The sequence below is a fragment of the Ovis aries genome, chromosome 15, assembly GCF_016772045.2.
Source record: "Ovis aries strain OAR_USU_Benz2616 breed Rambouillet chromosome 15, ARS-UI_Ramb_v3.0, whole genome shotgun sequence".
Taxonomy (NCBI): Eukaryota; Metazoa; Chordata; class Mammalia; order Artiodactyla; family Bovidae; genus Ovis; species Ovis aries.
Genome location: NC_056068.1, coordinates 4088390 through 4108948, shown reverse-complemented (window position 1 = coordinate 4108948; position 20559 = coordinate 4088390). Strand labels below are relative to the sequence as shown.

General features: G+C 40.0%; 2 protein-coding genes across 5 annotated transcripts in view; one reads left to right on the top strand and one right to left on the bottom strand.

Moving 5' to 3' along the window:
* PDGFD (platelet derived growth factor D) overlaps positions 1–20559 on the bottom strand; it is a 285800-nt gene that overhangs the window by 136943 nt on the left and 128298 nt on the right. The gene's annotated exons all lie outside the window — the stretch shown is intronic.
* DDI1 (DNA damage inducible 1 homolog 1) lies at positions 4028–20053 on the top strand. Its single transcript, XM_012095299.5, has one exon. It carries the CDS (start codon positions 13612–13614, stop codon positions 15028–15030), a length of 1419 nt encoding a protein of 472 aa, XP_011950689.2. The 5' UTR covers positions 4028–13611; the 3' UTR covers positions 15031–20053.

The following is a 20559-nucleotide window of genomic DNA, read 5'->3' as shown; positions in this document are numbered from 1 at the left end:
CCATCAGCAGATGAATGGATAAGAAAGCTGTGGTACATATACACAATGCAGTATTACTCAGCCATTAAAAAGAATACATTTGAATCAGTTCTAATGAGATGGATGAAACTGGAGCCGATTATACAGAGTGAAGTAAGCCAGAAAGAAAAACACCAATACAGTATGCTGCTGATGATGCTGCTGCTAAGTTGCTCCAGTTGTGTCTGACTCTGTACGATGCCATAGACAGCAGCCCACCAGGCTCCGCCGTCCCTGGGATTCTCCAGGCAAGAACACTGGAGTGGGTTGCCATTTCCTTCTCCAATGCATGAAAGTGAAAAACGAAAGTGAAGTCACTCAGTCGTGCCCGACTCTTAGCGACCCCATGGACTGCAGCCTACCAGGCTCTTCCATCCATGGGATTTTCCAGGCAAGAGTACTGGAGTGGGTTGCCATTGCCTTCTCCAACCAATATAGTATACTAACACATATATATGGAATTTAGAAAGATGGTAATGATGACCCTGTATGCAAGACAGCAAAAGAGACACAGATGTGTAGAGCGGACTTTTGGACTCAGAGGGAGAGGGAGAGGGTGGGATGATTTGGGAGAATGGCATTGAAACATGTATACTATCATGTAAGAAACGAATCGTCAGTCTATGTTCGATGCAGGATGCTTGGGGCTGGTGCACAGGGATGATCCGGAGGGATGATGTGGGGTGGGAGGTGGGAGGGGGGGTTCATCTTTGGGAGCTCATGTACGCCCGTGGCGGATTCATGTCAATGTATGCCAAGACCAATACAGTATTGTAAAGTAAAATAAAGTAAAAATAAAAATTTTTAAAAAAAAGAGAATAGTTTCAAGTACTTGCTTTAGGAATACATTTGAACATGATAATATTATACAAACACAAAAGAAACAACTTTTTTATTCATTACGTATTATGCTGCTATTGTATCCATATTTCAAATGTAGAACAAATTGGTCAGAGAATATGAATTTTCTTCAAAGAACCGCAGGAAGTCTCCTGGATTGCATACAAATAACGGATACTTAATCAGTGTCTCTCGGAGAAGGCAATGGCACCCCACTCCAGTACTCTTGCCTGGAAAATCCCATGGACGGAGGAGCCTGGTAGGCTGCAGTCCATGGGGTCGCTGAGAGTTGGACACGACTCAGTGACTTCACTTTAACTTTTCACTTTCCTGCATTGGAGAAGGAAATGGCAACGCAGTCCAGTGTTCTTGCCTGGAGAATCCCAGGGACTAGGGAGCCTGGTGGGCTGCCATCTATGGGGTTGCACAGAGTCAGACAAGACTGAAGCGACTTAGCAGCAGCAGCAATCAGTGTCTCTAATGTTTGCTAATATTGTCAAAACAATGAGAAAAACCCTGAAGACCTCTGTCAGAAATGTGCATCAGTTCAGTTCAGTTCAGTTCAGTTCAGTTCATTCGCTCAGCCGTGTCCGACTCTTTGCGACCCCATGAATCGCAGCATGCCAGGCCTCCCTGTCCATCACCAACTCCCAGAGTTCACTCAGACTCATGTCCGTTGAGTCAGCGATGCCATCCAGCCATCTCATCCTCTGTCGTCCCCTTCTCCTCCCGCCCACAATCCCTCCCAGCATCAGAGTCTTTTCCGATGAGTCAACTCTTTGCATGAGGTGGCCAAAGTACTGGAGTTTCAGCTTTAGCATCATTCCTTCCAATGTGCATACAAATTACCAATTTGCAAACATAAGTATCAAATCTGTATAATCTCTACTGAAGAACTGATCTCAAGGATTTGCAAGTAGAATATGGAACACATCCTTAGTCAAGTATCATAATATGATTGATGCTTAAAAATAAGCCCGCAAACCAATGCTAGGTGTGCTTCTCAGGAGTCAACAAGATATCAACACTAAAACTCTTGTTTAAAATATAAATAAATTTATGCACAGAAGTAAAAACCTCAAAGTGGCAAACTGAATCTCAGTACATGGGCAGTGCATGTCCTTAAGACTTATGTCAAACTGTCTACATTTTATTATATATTGTAATTAACAAATAGATAAAACTGACAGAGTACTTCTGAATCTGAATCAGACAATTTAGGGCAACAATTGATAACACCATTACAGAATATGTAGAAATAGTAAAAACTCCACGTCCACATTGAACCCAGGTCCAGCCAGCAAGATTTTGACCTGATGATGTAAGGTGTAAGTCCATGGTGTTTATATTTTTGTAAAGTGTACTTGGATTTTTTTGATAATCCAGAAGAAATGGCTGAAATAAAACCACAGGGAATGTAACAGATAAATATTTAACCACCACCAATACCCCAGCTCAAATTCGTTTATGGTTGTTTCTCCTTGGACGTTAACACTGAGATAACTGTAGTGTTGGAGAAGATGCTTGAGAGCCCATGGGAGCTGGAGGCAGGAGGAGAGTTGACTCATTGGAAAAGACTCTGATGCTGGGAGGGATTGGGGGCAGGAGGAGAAGGGGACAACAGAGAATGAGATGGCTGGATGGCATCACTGACTCGATGGACATGAGTCTAAGTGAACTCCGGGAGATGGTGATGGACAGGGAGGCCTGGCGTGCTGAGATTCATGGGGTCACAAAGAGTCAGACACAACTGAGCGACTGAACTGAACTGAAGGTTATGGGTGCAGACAGTCTTTATCTGGGAGGGTATTCCAGGAGGCACAAGTGAGAATTGGTTATACTCAGACAAGGAAGGGAGAAAATCTAGTGAACACATCATTGCCATGGACCACGGCAGTTCACACCCTCTGAGGAAGCCTGAGGAACATACTTCAGAATTGCCCCACAGAAAGATGGAGAATCTGGGGCATTTATCCACCAAATCCCATGAGCTGGAGTCACAGCAGTATGTTCAAAAGGACAAGCGTCACAAAATCACAGCTTTTGTTTATTCAGCCGTGTGTACAAGCCTGCTAAATTGCTTCAGTTGTGTCTGACTCTTTGTGATCCTGTGGACTGTAGTCCGCCAGTCCCCTCTGTCCAAGGAATTCTCCAGGCAAGAATACTGGAGTGGGTTGCTGTGTCCTCCTTCAGGGAATCTTCCCAGCCCAGGGACTGAACTCAGTTCTTTCTAAAGCACTGATAAACTTTCCCAGCCACTGAGCAGCAAAGGTAAAGACTTTCAGAATCTTCCCTCCTCATCTTTCTCTTTTCTCTTGAATCATTATCTGTCTGTCATTTCCCACATGGACTCTCTAGAGTGGCTTTCAAGTGTCCTTTGCATTTTTGTCCCCAAAGTCAGTAGCGGAGGTGGGAAAACTAGAACAGACAGAGCTGTGTTCCAGTTGCTCCTGACTCAGGGGCTGTGGCTGCCACACTGTTTTCTCCTGACCTCTACCCGCTAGTCACTGTGTTAGGAAAGGTTGGTCTCAGCCCATGGAGTGGCATTACATACGTGATTCTCTGCAGTTTCTCTTAAGACTAGGCTTTCTTTGCGTTCTTGCCTTCCTGTTTTGCTCCTAACCTATGCCAACCTGAAAGGAAGCCTGCTCCTTGGGTATATTCAAAGTATCAGAGACTTAATTGTTTTCTGAAAGTCTCAGAAGTAAGGTTCTTACACTTCAAGATGCATCGGTGAGTGTAGACAAAAAGTAGAAGATCAATTCAAAATATCTATCCCTTTAATGTTTTATAAAGTTATATAGTACTATATATAGTTTATAAATATATATATACACATATTGAGAATGTGATAAAAGTTTCTTGCTGATTCTTTTTAACTAATGAGGTGCACCATCAAAATGATTTGCTCTGAGAGATTGCATCTGCTGTTTCATGGCCAGAGGGCCAATGCTGCTAAGTTGCTTCAGTCGTGACTGACTCTGTGTGACCCCATAGATGGCAGCCCACCAGGCTCCCCCGTCCCTGGGATTCTCCAGGCGAGAACACTGGAGTGGGTTGCCATTTCCTTCTCCAATGCATGAAAGTGAAAAGTGAAAGTGAAGTCGCTCAGTCGTGTCCGACTCTTAGCGACCCCATGGACTGCAGCCCACCAGGCTCCTCTGTCCATGGGATTTTCCAGACAAGAGTACTGGAGTAGGGTGCCATTGCCTTCTCCGAGAGGGCCAATAACCACTGTCAAACAGCAGGTTCTTCAGGGGAACTTTTAGAAGACTGCAATCAATTGTCCTGAGGAGACACCTAGATTTGCAAACCTCATGGCCTCGTGGTCATACGCTTCAGTCCAAATGACTCTGGGCATTCACCCTGAGTGTTGATTTGCTTAGCTCTGTAAACTGCATTGAGGGTTTGGTTTTTTAAAAAAGGCCTTTAAAGAAGGTATGTGGAATGAAGCTCTCTTTACTGTTCCATCTAACACATGACCTTCCACAATAATAATTCCAAGTCATAATTTATGGGAAAAACCATACTCTTGGCATCCATCTCAACAATTCGGTTGCCTACTAACTAGACTTAATTTGCAACCCTTTCAATAATGGTGAATGGACTGTCTTTTCATCTGTTCTGTCTGCTCAATAATTCTGTAAGCACCTTACAAGTAGACGCTTGTTGTCTACTCCCTTTAACAGCTCACAGACTGCTTTGGTTCAAAACGACAGTGAATAAGTTGTTGAAATAAAGAGCTATGAATGGATTTATTTTCAACTCTTAAAGGTTACTTCTTGGGGTTTTTAAACAGGCTAGTGACAGACTCTTGCTACTACCGTGGGAAGCCTAAAGTGCAGAATGAAGAGAGGAGGGATGGTTCTATAAGCACAACAGCACCCAGTTTGAGTCAAGCAGCAGTTAAAATTAATCTGCATATCATCTTCAGGGTATATACATCCCATTCTCCTTGACTTCTCTGGGTTGTTAAGTATTGCTTCTACTCATTGAGGGAAAGATAACCTTGGTAGAGTTTTTCTATTTATAGGACAAATTCAAGTTATCCATTAAGCCCACACCAAAATCCTATGGAAAAGAGATCATTGCCATCATCCTCATTTTATATAAGAGGATAATGAGGCTCAGAGAAATAGATGCTTTGTCCAAGGACATTCAGAGAATGTGACAAACCCAATGAGCATAAGCCCTGCTTTCTTTACTTCAAAGAAAGTAAAGGCTTTCTATCTTACTGTGTATCCAACCCAGTTTGTGAGTGTGTGTGTGTGACTGTCTACTACCAGAGACATAGAATACTGTTGCTTTATAAAAGGATAGAATAACATGACTTGATTAAATTTTTGATACTAGTTTTTTTTAAACGCTTGTGTTTTGATGTTTTTTGGTCACAGAGGAAGAATGAGTTGATACTTTCAAAGAAAAGAGCTTGCAGCCTTGTTTGTAAGAAGTGATTCACTGAGAGCCTATTTTATTATAAGATAAATTCTTTTTCTTTTACTGAGGTATCATATCTAGGATGATCTCAGATATTTTAGATGAAGAATTCAATATCATAAAGAAATGATCTACTTAAGACTATAAAAAAGAACATAGAGACCTGATGCTAACTCCTAGATAAATTGGCTACATATCCATCCCAACAAACACAAAGTGTACCTCCTACCTGAAATTGTCATTGCTTGTTTATTGAGACTGGTTTACTGCAAATTCAGGATTTTATGATCCTCCTTGATTTAAATTTTTCTACAAAGACATAATCTGAGAGTTCAACTTTAATATCAGCAACCATGATTTCAGTGGGGATCCACTCTTTGATGTCAATCTAATGTCAGTATATTTCATGTTGTGTAAGCAGTAATTTACGAGTTATCCTTGGAACATTTGGTCTAGTGTCTCTTAGCCACAGGCATGAAGGGCCCACCACAATTCTACATTCCAGATGAAACATACTACAGTAAGAACATGAAATCAAACCATGTCTTTGTTCAAGATTAATAGTAATTTAAGTTATTTTGAAGAAAAATAAGGAAATACAGAAAAATGAGCCTGAAAAACAATTTAGTTAGGGTTGCCACAGATCTTTCTGTTTCACTTCATGTACAGTTTGTAAAGAAAAAGAAAAATCGGTGAGCTGATCTTTTTCCCCTTCAGCATCTGAATTTGGGTCTCTTATTTGCAAAGCCAGGGTATGTGGTTTCTCTGATCGGTTCACGTCCTTTGGAGGGTTCCAAAGAGAGACTGTTCATGCTCTGTGAATAAGCAGCACCAACATACTTTACCAACATATGAGTAAACAAAAGCATATCAGCAGTTAAATGCATTTTATGAGCTGAGCAAAACAGAATATTCTTAAGTGGAATGGAAATGACAATGGAATAGAGGATAGGGCTGGGAGCTTCATGTCTCTCAAAACAGAGAAAGAGTCCAGGGGGACAGTAACACCTCCAAACCATTCTGATAATAAGGAGGGAGATTCTCTGAGCCTGACATCATTTAGATGGCCTAAGAAAGAAGTCTTCTTATAGCTAAATTGCTAAATTTAATTTATCTGGGAAAAATAGGTGAGCTGATTTCTCTTTTATTTGCCTTTTTTTTTTTTAAATTGAAGCTTTTGTTTGTCAGACTTTCTCATTTTCATGGTTGGAATACAATTAAATTCTATAGACAGATGGGCTTCAGCTGTGCTAATTACCATGGTGATCAATTAACTCAGTTGCTGTTTAGAACAGAGAAAGCTACATAAACAACAACCTAGAAATTTTCTCTAAGACAGTTGTAGAAAGCTATCAAGCATATAACTAATAAAATATCCAAATGGCCATGTTGTTGTGGTACAATGGGCTTCTTTATTTATTTGAGATCTTTACCATATACCTCTGTCCTAGCAGGAAGCATGCATCCAGTCAATCTGGCCCAAAAGGTTATGATAAATGAAGAGACCTGCTACACAGCTAGCTTTGGGGGTGGCATGGCTGTTGACTGGAGGCATCTTCAGATCTCTCCTACTGGGACTGCATGCATGTACTGGGGAGTTAGATGTTTCATGCGTCAGTGTATATTTGTGGACAATGCAGAAACTGGCTACTTTCAGAACAGTTTGCACTGTATTATCCACATATGTGTATAGTATCAAGACATTTAAAAAATTAAACTATAATATTAACTAATTATATGCATCCACATTAAAAGCACTTACAAGGACATTTGGAAATTCCTAATGCAGCCGCTACACATTTCCTAATGAAATATCTCTACAGGCTAGAGAGTAACATAAACTAAGACTGACAGGCAATACACGTCAAAATATTGAAAGAATCTTCACTAACTCTAAAGCAGAGGAAGAAAAGGATCTATGCAGATGTCACCCCAGGAACTGAATTGGCTTTTCCTCATGATAAAGACTGACTGTTAGCTCAACCAGTCAGGCTCTGTACAGAAACAAACATGGACATCCATTACGTTTGTACGGATGCCTTTGTGAATGATAGGGCTGGGGAGAAAGCTAGACTATTATTCCTTCCCTGCACCAGTCCTAACATCCTGCTGTATCCTTCCATTAATACCATCTACAAGGGGAAACAATGGACAGCAAAATGCAAGTGTGTTAGAGGAGACAAAAGTCAAGTGTATGCTATGATACTCCTGGAGAAGGAAAGGGAAACTCACTTCAGTATTCTTGCCTGGGAAATTTCATGGATGGAGGAGCCTCACAGGCTACAGTCCATGGGGTCACAAAGAGTCAGACATGACTGAGTGACTTCACTTTCTTTTCACTTTCATGCTATGACACATTGAGCAAACCATTATTCCTCCAAAGTCAGCTGGATAAAATTGAACTATGGCTGTGACCAAGTCATGTTTCAAGGTGAATTCAGGAGCAATTTCACCAGTGGGCTTTCTACATATTCCTACTCACCCCTTGTACCCCTCACCCAAACAAGTAACCTTTGTCTTCTCTGGGCAAGCACAGCATTTTATTCATACAGCTATTACAACTTCTAATACAGTCTGTTATATAAAATGATCCAAAGTGCATGAGTCTTATCTGGCCTACTAGCTACCTTGTTCTTTGGAGAAAAGTGAGTCCTATTCATTTTTGTCCTCAAAGCCCCAAGTCCACTGACATGCTCATAGAATGCAGTCATTAAATATTTACTATGAGAAATTATTAACATGTTTCTGAGCTCATTTTCAAATGGCAGAAAACTAAACAAATCTATAACTTTCTAAACATGTATTTTTTGTAACTAATTGGACTGAGTCAAGACACTTCCATGGTTTCCAATCAGGACTAACTGCAGAGGAAGGACAAACTAGAAAAGTATAGAAATTACAACTATTAAAATGTATTTGAACTTATAAATAGATCCCAATGGTATTTCTAAACTACAGTGACATTGCTTTTGAGATAAGTTGATTACAAGTTACTGTAAAAGAATAAACAATAACAACAGTTTGAATAATTTTCCACAATCACAGCTGAAATCAAAACATAAGACCCTATTTGTCATTACTGTTACATTTTGTTTTACATGATTATTCTCACAGCAGAAACAGGAAAATGAAACATTCCTTGTCTAAGGTACACTGAAATTTAAGAAAAGTAAGTGTGTGTGCTCAGTTGTATCTGACTCTTCACAGCACCATGAATTGTAGCCCACCAGGCTCCCCTGTCCATGGAATTTTCCAGGCAAGAATACTGAAGTGGGTTTCCATGTTCTTCTCTAGGGGATATTCTCAACCCAGGACTGGAACCCACATCTCCTGCATTGGCAGACAGATTCTTTACCACTGGGCCACCTGGGAAGTCCCAAGACAAGTAACTATCAACCCACAAAGTTGCATTTATAAATGGTTTTTATTCTGTTTTTAACTTATTATACTAACTTTATTTCATCTATACACAATCACAAAATATAAGCAATCTTCAAACCTTCAATGAACAAGGTGGGCATCCCATAGATCAGAATATTTTTTCTTATTCTTAACACATTGAAAGGGACCATAAAGTACAAAATTGTAGCAGCAAATTTTCTTAAAAATGAAAATATACACATGTATATATAGACTTGGAAAGTATATGTATTGAAAACACTAAAAGTTAACAAGAGATTATATTACCTTCAATATGCAGTATATACCTTAAAATGTATCTCTTTATATGATAAAATGTTAAAATGTTATGCTATAAAATAAAGTAATAGATAAAGGCATGATAAAGTATTCCCTGTTGGAAAGTGACATCATCTTTACTACATTCTCAAAATAATTGAAAACATGTTCTCACTGTGTGTATACTTCTCTCTCTCTCCAAGCATGTGCATATGTGTGTACTATGTGTGCAAATGCATGTAGGTCTTCTGTTCATACTCTTGATTTTTCTTACAATAAAGAAAAACCACTAGCTGAGTTCCCAGCAGGTTGAGACATACTAATTTCTCAGTTTCTTTAGTTATATATCTGTTTATATATTTAAGAGATCTTGTGGTCTTTAGGTCTCAAAAATGGGTAATGCTAAGCCTTTTTATTAGGGAAAACCTCCAAACAAACTAATAAAACTTGAACTTCCATCAGAGCAGCATTTTAATGTATCTATTAAATGATTTGCTTCCTGCAGAAATCAATGATATTCATTACTGGCAGTTCGGGCATAATATTGTATTGCAAACAGGAAAATGGGAAAATTAGTTGTTTAACCTATGAAAACAGTGGGAAACTCAGTTGCTCAGCCTATGAATACAGCTTTAAAAATTCTGTATCTTCCCTCAAATGGCATTGAAAATCTCAAGTGATGATATAACTGTTTTAATAAGTCTCAGTTATACCGTATTTTAAAAGTAACACCGGGCATATATTTAAAGGAAACAAAATATAACAAGCTAATATATTTGCTTAATGCAGCTTAATTATTACATATACTACATAATAACACTCATGTTGCTCTGTTATTGTTTCAGACAGAAAACATTTATTTTGCTCTGTAAAGCAAGAGATGATACTTTAAACATCAACTCACTATACTAAGTGGAACAATTAATCATCTGGATTTTTGCCACATTATGTTTTTTAAAAGAAGCAAATTACAAAACGTACTATTATGGATTTACTTCAAAAAATAATTTTGGGGTTATTTACTGGCCAGTATGAAATGAGTGTCATCTTTTCTATTTTATGGGTATTTAGGCTATACAATGAGAATTGATTTTCTGAGTGATAGCCCTAAGACCTTGCAGGAGTCTCACTTATCAAAGAAAGATTCAATTATGTTCCTACATTGTACTTACCAGGGAAGAAAAGTAAGGGACTATACTTCACAAAATTTCCTAAAGAAAAGTTGCAATAACCTTCAGTTACCAAGATAAGCACACCTAGATAGTTCAGAGCTCCCATTTCCAAGTGATCTGTGCAATAAGGATTATAGATTTTAAAATATTTTACATTTATGAGTATTTTTATATATTCCAGATTATTCCCCAGTTTATTACATAATTAGAAGAGGTTTTTATTTAAAATTTTGAGGCAAAAAAATTATACATATAATATTTGAATCACCAGTAATACTGAGTAAAATGAAAAGAAAAATCAAAGAATATACAAACTGAAGTACTAAACAGGAGGTTGCATTTATCTTTTCAGATTCCAGACTATTTGGCAATTGAGGTTTAAGATCTGAATGAGTGACTGGACCACAGAATCTGAAGGCTCCCTGCCAATCCTGACATCCTGTGATCTATAGAATGATGACAGTTAATTGGCCAGACTTTGAGTCTCTCTGTTTTCCACTGTGTGTTCTCAGTAAAAGGTAAAAAAGCACATAAATTCAAAATGCCACCAAAGGTAAAGAATTACAAGATAATAAAAGATACTACATAAAATTTAATGGCATTCAGTATCAAGGCAGGGTAACATGAAAAAAGATACTGGCTGATTTTGACATGAATTCTGAATACTTGTTTTGCTTAAAAAAAAAAAAGACTTATTCTGTGAAAATAATTTTATCTACTGCTTAAAAAAAAAAGTCCTAGTATTACCTTCGTGACTTATCAATATTTTAAGAACCACGGTTCAAAGCTGGTTGGGTAGGGGAAAGGAATATGGAATGTGAGCCCTACTAACTTTTCATCTGCTCCTTAGCAGAGTAATTTGCATATGAACATGTCTCACATTATGCATGTGTGTGTACTTAGTAGCTCAGTCGTGTCTGACTCTGTAACACCATGGACTGTAGCCCACCAGGCTCCTCCGTCCATGGGGATTCTCCAGGCAAGAATACTGGAGTGGGTTGCCATGCCCTCCTCCAGGAGATCTTCCCAACCTAGGGACTGAAACCAGGTCTCCCACTTTGTAGGCAGATTCTTTGCCTTCTGTGCCACCAGGAAAAACCATGAATGCTGGAGTGGGTAGCCTATCCCTTCTCTAGGGGATCTTCATTACAGTTGTTCCCAAACTTAGGAGAAACCATTACTGATCTCTGATGGGCTTATCTGGACACTAAGAACCACAGAAGACATTTATTAACTTATTATTATTTGGCCAAAGGGCCATCCATCTCCATAAAGAGTGAAAGATAATTCTAAATAATTCATGATTTTCTACAAGAACATTATGACACTAGGTTTTTTCCCCTAAAATTCTGTAAAGTCCTCCTTGTCATGAGGTGCTGCCTTTCCAGCTAAAGTCAGGCAGGTTTCTTGGCCTTGTTCTCCCTGCTAGCCTACTCCCACATGACCAACTTGTCATTGTCATAAACTCAGCTCTTTCAGGAAGCCTTCCATGCCCAATAGTCCTATCCATATTCTGCATTTGTTCTACAGATACTACTAATATCTCTTACATTCTGCCAGATTCTGTGGTATTTTTAACTCCCAATGTGTAGGTATATGTGTGTATGTCCTTTAAGAACACAGCTTGTATTTAACATTATTTATGTGCACCCCCAAAACTTTGCATGTTTTCCACACACAGTAGGCATTCAGCCAACATTCTAAATGTAAATGAATGTGAGCATGAGACCTTAGGATGATTAGAGCAATGAGTGCAGATATAGTCTTCCACCTGAAACAGACACATGGAAACAGAACCCCTCTCCAAATTCTTCAGACTGATATAATGCCTTTCTCTAAGTAACCGTGCAGGTCTTCTGACAAGACTTGAAATAAGGAGAGAGGATGAGGCAGACGACGTCGACTATCTTTTGGCTCATAAAAAAGTACACTTGGGAAGACCAAGCTAGGAAGACATGACCTCTCTACAGTGGAAACACACAGTGAAACAAAGAAAAACAACTGGCACTCTAGGCTTTCTACCTGATCTCCATTGCCTTGAAGGACCATGTTACCCCTGCCTTTGGGTCTGGAGCCCAGCATGGAGTGAGGCTGTGCCCTCAGGTCAGAGTGTGAAGCAGTATGGCATTTACCCTGCCTTTTCCTATAGAAAGAAGAAAGAAAGAAAAGAAAGAAAGAAAGAGAAGTGGCTCAGTTGTGTCTGACTCTTTGCAACCCCATGGGCTGTAGCCCACCAGGCTCCTCCATCTATGGGATTCTCCAGGCAAGAATACTGGAGTGGGTTGCCATTTCCTTCTGCAGGGGATCTTCCCAACCCAGGGATCGAACCCAGGTGTCCCATGTTATAGGCAGGTGCTTTACCGTCTGAGCCACCAGAGAAGTTCTTTCCTATAGAACTGATGTCAAATTGGTCTCCTCTAGGTTCACCTCACTGATCTGTTCAAAGCAATGACATTTCTAACCAGTCTCTCGCTTTAGAGAACTTCTGGATTTTCCACACAATTCTGCTCCCACATCCAACGGGTAAACACATTCTACTCAGGAAACACTACAATTATTCACTGTCTCCTACATTTTCACATTTCAGCAACAGCTCCTTCCTTGAGCCATTGAGAAAACCTCTAGCTGACTCTCCTGCCAAATTATATCTTTGATTTGTTGTGAGAAAACTCTTGCTTAAATCAATTAATAAAACAAATAAACATCACAAAGACCTGCTTCAAATCCTTTCCATTTCCTTTCTTTTCTCTTTTTTCCCCATCTTTTTTTGGAGTGGGGTTGGGGAGGGGAGGATTCTTGTTTATTGGTAATGCTTAAATTCCTTGGGTTCATATATGGCTGTTTATAAACTGGCTACAATGAATTTTTTCCAGCTTCACAGCCTGCCATTCAAATTCACGGACACTTTTCTCCTATTACATTTGATGTATCACATTTCTCTGGAAAGAACAGACCTTATTATGAATTGTTGCTTTTATGCATACAGTTCTTTTTGTCTAGAGTGACTCTCCCCACTTTTCACGTGGGAAATACTCATCCTTCAACATCCACCTGTCTCCTCTTTAGAGAGACATCCTCTGTTCCACTGAATCCCTCAGTATGCTGAACACGTCTGAAAGTACTGACCTCCAGAATTGTGATTTAGTCATTTCCCATCAGTCTACCCCTAGAATATGAGATCCTCAAGGAAAGGCACCATGTCTCATCCATCATTTTTTATACCAACCACTTAGCCTGATATTTGCTGTGTAGGAAACAAGTACTCATTGTTTGGGGGTTAAGTAAAAGTACAGAATACAATTCTTAAATGAACAGATTGCTAATATGTTGTTTAGGGAAAGCTGAAACAATCTTTTTCAGACTGTGGGTCAAATAGGCTTTGAAGGACTAGTCTTAGAACTAAATGGGCTGGAGTGACTGTTTCTATGGGAACAATAGGTATACGTTCCAAGCAGCACACATATGAATGGACTTTGGAACACAAATGCCCCTGCAGGGTTCCATGAAGCCAAGCAGCAGGCACCGAGGCTGGCAGACTACCCCCAGACCGGTGAGTGGCTGCATCTCCCGGGGAGGTGAATGCGCAAGACACTACGTCACCAGAAGCAGCCCAGCCATCCACGGAGACCAGCTCCAGTCAAGCCAGCTAGCTGCCCGATGCCCTCTGTCCATTCGGCCCTCCCGGGCCCAGGCCATGCTGCTCACAGTCTATTGCGTGCGGAGGGACCTCTCCGAGGCCACCTTCTCCCTGCAGGTCAGGCCCGACTTTGAGCTTCACAACTTCCGTGTGCTCTGTGAGCTGGAGTCTGGCATCCCCGCCGAGGAGACCCAAATCGTCTACATGGAGCGGCTCCTCGTCGAAGATCACTGCTCCCTGGGCTCCTTCGGCCTCAAGGACGGCGACATGGTCATTTTACTGCAGAAGGAGGCCGTACGGCCGTGCTCCCCCGAGCGGGTGGCTGGCCTCTGCCGCACGGAGCCAGCGGGGCCTGCCCTGCCTGGGACGTCCAGCTCCCGGCCGCATCAGCGTGCCCAGTCGGCCCAGCACTCCAGGCGCCACGGCTCTGGGGAGAAGGCAGGCCCGGGTCAAGGGCTGGACAGTCCGGCGCTGGTCCGGAGCATGCTGCTGTCCAGCCCGCATGACCTGTCCCTGCTGAAGGAGCGCAACCCTGCCCTGGCCGAAGCGCTGCTCAGTGGAAACCTGGAGAGTTTCTCCCAGGTCCTGATGGAGCAGCGAAGGGAGAGGGCGCTGAGAGAGCAAGAGCGACTGCGCCTCTTCTCGGCTGACCCGTTCGATCTGGAGGCCCAGGCCAAGATCGAGGAGGAGATCCGGCAGCAGAACATCGAGGAGAACATGACCATAGCCATAGAAGAGGCGCCGGAGAGCTTCGGCCAGGTGGCCATGCTCTACATCAACTGCAGAGTCAACGGGCATCCTCTGAAGGCCTTTGTCGACTCGGGGGCCCAGATGACCATCATGAACCAAGTCTGTGCCGAGAGATGCAACATCATACGGCTGGTGGATCGGCGGTGGGCTGGGGTCGCTAAAGGCGTGGGCACGCAGCGAATTCTCGGCCGAGTCCACCTAGCGCAGATTCAGATCGAAGGCGACTTCCTACAGTGCTCTTTCTCTATACTGGAGGAGCAGCCCATGGACATGCTTCTCGGGCTGGATATGCTCAGGAGACATCAGTGTTCCATTGACCTTAAGAGAAACGTGCTGGTGATCGGCACAACTGGCACACAGACTTCCTTCCTTCCTGAGGGAGAGTTACCTCCATGTGCTAAGTTGGTAAGTGGGATGGGACCAGAGGAGTCTTCAGATAAGGAAATAGCAAATGCTGTTAAACATTCAGTCATGGATTCGGGGCGGAGAAAGCACTGAAACAGGCTCTATATATGCTGTCACCGTGAGGGAGTCTCAGGTCTCCGGAAATTATAAGACATGAGCTCACTGGCAATGCAATCATTAAAAACATCAGTAACCACTAAACCTGGCCTTGGGACTAAGTTCTCAGAACCATCACTATGTAAACTGTGATTGATCCTGGTCCATCCATTTCCCTTATCCAAAAATCACTGAACCTTATCCTGAGAAGCCTCTGGAGGCTCAGAATGATTATCAGATAATCTATGAAAGGAAAACCATCCTCTTCGGAGATGCTGTCCAAGGATATTATAGGATGGCTTGTCCAAAACTGTTACTCTTTTGAATAACTCCCTGGAAAAAGCCATTTCTGCAGATGCTACAATGCACCTATGCAAAATTATTTTAAATCAGCAGTAACAATTGTATATTTAGGGGAATACATTGATTTTCATAGACCTCCCCTCTCCACCCCCCCTCTTTTTTTTTAGGAAAGGTACTAGATATGGTTGGTCAGTTGTACTCAAGTTGATTAATACATATAAATGTCTGTTTGGGGTATTTCTCACTTCTCATTTCTCCACATTCTCACATGTGGAGGAGTGCTCACTGCAATTCATTCTAAAAGGCTATTTCTGCCATACTTGAGAGCGTGAATTTTTCTCCCAGGATGTCCTAAAATAATTTCCTCTCTCCTCTACATTCCAAGAAATTCTGGTCATAAAAGGAAGACAATCAAGTAGTTTTTTTTTTTTTTTTTTTAAATTATGCTTCTTGGGAACCTAGTGGTTAAATTGTGGTGGGAATGAGAGTCAAGGGCAGGCAGTGTCTAGGTCCCTGGATTATCTTTCTGGCTTTATATATTAAGCTGTTACAACATAAGTATGGTTTGAACAAAGGGCTTCACTTTTAAAATAACATCTGAAAATTTCTGAATGAGATCTCTAAGGCCTCATTAAGCAATATGGGCCATTCTGACAAAGCTACTCTCCATTATGGGTGATAGTGGGAAATGGAATATTCCAGACTAAATTACAATCCATGGCTATAACACCTCAGAGAAAAGCTTCAGCTGCCTGAGGCCATCAGACTCACAGAAAATGTATGAGGGCAGTAATCCATTATGGAAAGATTGAGGCCAAGGGGAAGAAGGGAATGACAGAGGATAAGATCGTTGGATGGCATCCCTGACTCAATGGACATGAATCTGAGTAATCTCCAGGAGATAGTGTAGGACAGGGAAGCCTGGCATACTACAGTCCATTGGGTCAACACAGACATGACTTAACAACTGAACAAGAACAATTCATTAAGACTAGTATTATTAACAGAACACAGGGTTCAAAGTAAAAAATATACTCTGATCTTAGCTCTATATTAGGCAAATCAGTTCACATATAATATACCTCAGATTTCTCATCTATAAGCTCTTTCAGATGGAAGAGTCATTTTCAACTACTAAGACTACATTATGAACTAGGATATCCTTTATTTGTTTTCCCAACAAGATCTAAAGCCACCCCAAGCCCTTCCAAAGGCTATGGAAAAAATTCCTACCCTGGAATTCTCCCTTTCTTGATTGGCTTCTTCATTATATTTTTATAGAGTCTCCTCTTTCCTTCCAGCTATCATCAATTTGCCTCCCAGTATTCTTCCTTATCCCCTGGAGAAGGCAACGGCACCCTACTCCAGTACTCTTGCTTGGAAAATCTCACAGATGGAGGATCCTGGTAGACTACAGTCCATGGGGTCACAAAGAGTCAGACGCAACTGAGCGACCTCACTTTCACTTTTCATTCTTCCTTATAGAATTCCTATGCTCATATCATTTTCCCAACCTTGTCTACATTTGCACCAAGGATCTACATCTGGGCTTCCCTAGTGTCTCAGTTGGTAAAGAATCTCCCTGCAATGCAGGAGACCCAGGTTTGATCCCTGGGTTGGTAAGATCCCCTGGAAAAGGAAATGGCAACCCACTGCAGTATTCTTGCCTGGAGAATTCCAGGGACAGAGCTGGGCAGTTAATGAGATTGCATGAGTCGGGCACAGCTATCTGACTAATTTTCACTTTCACTTTATATCCACTAGAGTTACTAAAAATGACCAATGAGTAGACTTCTTTTCTACTTTTCTTTCTAATTAAGTACTAAAGACAAAAGTAGGTGACAAAGTAAAGGAAAAAAATCAGAGTACAGCCAGGGATCAGCAGTTAAGTGCCAATGAAACATGGGAACTGACCTGATAAATGCTTGGATTCCTTCATGGATAAAAATTTGCAAACTCCTCAGTATTTTCTTCAAGACTCAGCTTTCAGATCCATTTATACGAAAAACATATCTCATTTGCACATGTCACATGGGGGTGACCAAGGTTGAGTATACTGTGTATCAGGATATCTAACCCATGAAAGTCAATCAAAAATCACTATTTAAATTAAAAAGACACTTTGCATGATATCAAATTCCATCACACACACTTGCCTTTCTCAGAGCAAGGTCAGTTCTAATGTAACTATGATGGTTTTTTAGGACCAGACTCAAGTCTTTGTTTTTTGTTTAGAGTTTTGGTTTGAATTGAACTCTATTAATCCATAACTTCCAATAAGTTGGTCTTCATTCTTCCCTTTGTCAAGAACACATTTCTCTGGCATGAGACAACCTTTTTAATATGGAAATAAATGTCATCTGAAATAATCTCTTTTATAGGCTTTTACCAGATTCCTTAACTGTTCCTCACTGGATAAGTTTGGAACCACTTAAAAATTTCTGTTGCATTCCTTTGGACATATTCCAGCTTTTAAAAATATTACTTGACTAGGTGGACTGGTAAATTAAAAATACTTTCATTGAACTGAAAATAAATTATCTCAAGGAAAAATCAATAAAGAGTTAATTAATTAAGCAATGTCCTTGCTGGTACATTTTTTAAGATCATTACCTTTTAAGTCAGAAAGTATTTTGAAAATTAGTTTTATGGATTTAAAATCTTGACTCAATCCTGTGTACATGGGAATAAATCCCAGTCAGTTAAATTTTAAATGGACTAGTTTTAGTAAAGAGCAACACGTTTTGCATGTCTCCTATGCAAATCAGGAGCTACGTAAGGTACTTTACATATACTAGTATTCTTAGCCCCTAGAACTGACCTTCAAAAGGGTTATCATTGACTGTATTTTACAGATAAGAAATTAAAGCCTCAGAATTATTGTGAAATATTCAAATACCTAAAGCTTACCTTTTTTAAAGTTTTTTTGGCAGCAATCTACATTTTAAATTGTGATCCTGTTTCATATTACACACACACATATACACATATGCAAAAGCACACACACATCTATCTTTGAAACAAAGAGACTCAAAGTAGTATGAAATGTTTAGTCCTTCCTTAGTCAATTTCTTTAAAAAGTTGTATTTTATTATTTTAAAAACATTTTGGAAATGTCCCACTAACTATACCCAAGGTATCCTGATCTGCAATTTGAAACACACTCACCTCCTAGACTGCCTGATTCAAGTCTAATTTCAAATGTCATGTTCTTTCTAAAATGTGACCTTGTTCACATGATCCATTTTAATTCTAGATACTGGTGCAAACTGTTAAGAGTTTCATTTTATAAAGACTACCAAAACACTACAAGTAAAAATGGCAACACAGTAGTAGTAATCAGAATACACTCAGCAATATTTACTGAATATGCATGAAATAAGCCCTGCGCTAGGCTTTTATAAGCGTGAAAATGAATAGGTAGTTTCAGACTTCAAGGTGATTACAACTTGGTATGAGTAGGAGAGACAATCTTGTAATCCACTAAGAACAAAAAAGGTAGGCATGTAATCAGTACTATTTTGGTGTCAATGAAGGAATACATTTTAATTGGGGAGTTATTTTTAATATAACTAAGCAAGCCAGTGAAATGTACTTTTAATGTGTCTAAATGGCCAAAACCGATGCTGGAAAACACAAACATAACTTCCCTCCCAAAGTTCAGATTGCTATAATATACAACTTATAAATATTTAGTCTTGGGAATTTGCTACCCCAAAAATAATGAACAGTTCTTCATTTTCTTTCTTCCCATTAGAAATCATGATAAACTAGACCACATGATGAATCAGACATAATGCCTTTAAAATAACAAGCCATTTTAAAATTCCATCAAGCTCTTGCTTTCTCAATGCCCAAACACTCATCTTACCTAAAAGAAAATCCCTCTTGTTAATAAGCATGCATTTGAAATTACAGCAATGTATTCTGCTGCAGTTAAACTGGAAGACTGACAATATTTGATATTAGTAGAGCGTATATATTAACAAAATTCTAACTTCTCTCTTAAAGTATCAAGTCATAAAATTTCTCTTGCTTCTGGAAGAAAGTCCACTCCCCCAAGAGAGAAAGGCAAACGAATATCTGCATGTATGACTTCATCTTAACTGCGGGTGTTAAATGTTGCCTTTTTAAAGAGAACATTGCACTTCTTTCAGAGGTCATTTGCTGACATCCAACATTCCATAAAGAAACACTTGAGTAAAGGATGAGAAAGCCATCTGGGATTCACACCAGAAAACTGCTGATGAAGATATTAATCAATGCTAACATTTATAGTGATTCTTTGAGATAAACAAGAGCCTGGAAAACCAAAGAAGAGGAACAAAGGTAAAGAGAAATAAAGGAGGATGAAGGGGAAAACACATAGAAATCTAGGCTGCTTTTAAACAATTCTTTCTTGGTTTAAGTATTCTTTCATAAAGTAGGTGGGGACTGGGCTGAGATTAAGGATTGGTTACATTTCCAGAATTCTTCATCTATCATTGGCAGGTTATCTAAAAATGAAAATATTTTCACATTAGAGCTTGAGTCAAACTTGCTTTTGAACTCCACCTTGTTTGCATATTTAGGTCTATCTGTTAGAATCTTAGAGTTTCTAGGGTCTATTTTCAGAAAAATGGGGTTCCAGGTCCTGCTGTGCCCTCTGTGTACTTAGCAGCCTGTCGAGATGGGCACACCGGGTGTGGTTTTACCTCTTATTCCTGCACTGGATGCTGCTTCTTCATCCCCATCCTTCCCCCTCCTCCTTTAGAGAAAGACTTGTATGAATCCAGCTTTTATTTATTCTAATGAGTAAGGTTTATTTTAAGAATATCATTAGACATATCACAAGGCAATTTCTTCCTATGTTAAAGTCCACAGGAGGCAACATGGGTTTTGCTCCACACAAGAGTGAAGTGTATATTTTCCTACTGTTGATATATTGATGCTCTGTCCAAATAAAATAGATGATAATTACCAGCAGAAGCATATTCTAAGTAAAATAATCACTTAAATCCATCAGAGTCTTACTCAACAACATCAGTCACCACTCTAAAAGCTTATTCTACTGGTACTTTGCTACAGAGACCCATTCAGATGAAGAGAAAAAATAATTTAAAATTACATTAATTCACTTATTCTCTCTTCCAAACTCATGTCATGTTTAGGGATTTGATTGGCTTATCATTCAAAAAGTATCATTCTTTGCATTTACTGTTGTCATTAAAAATCTGATATAGT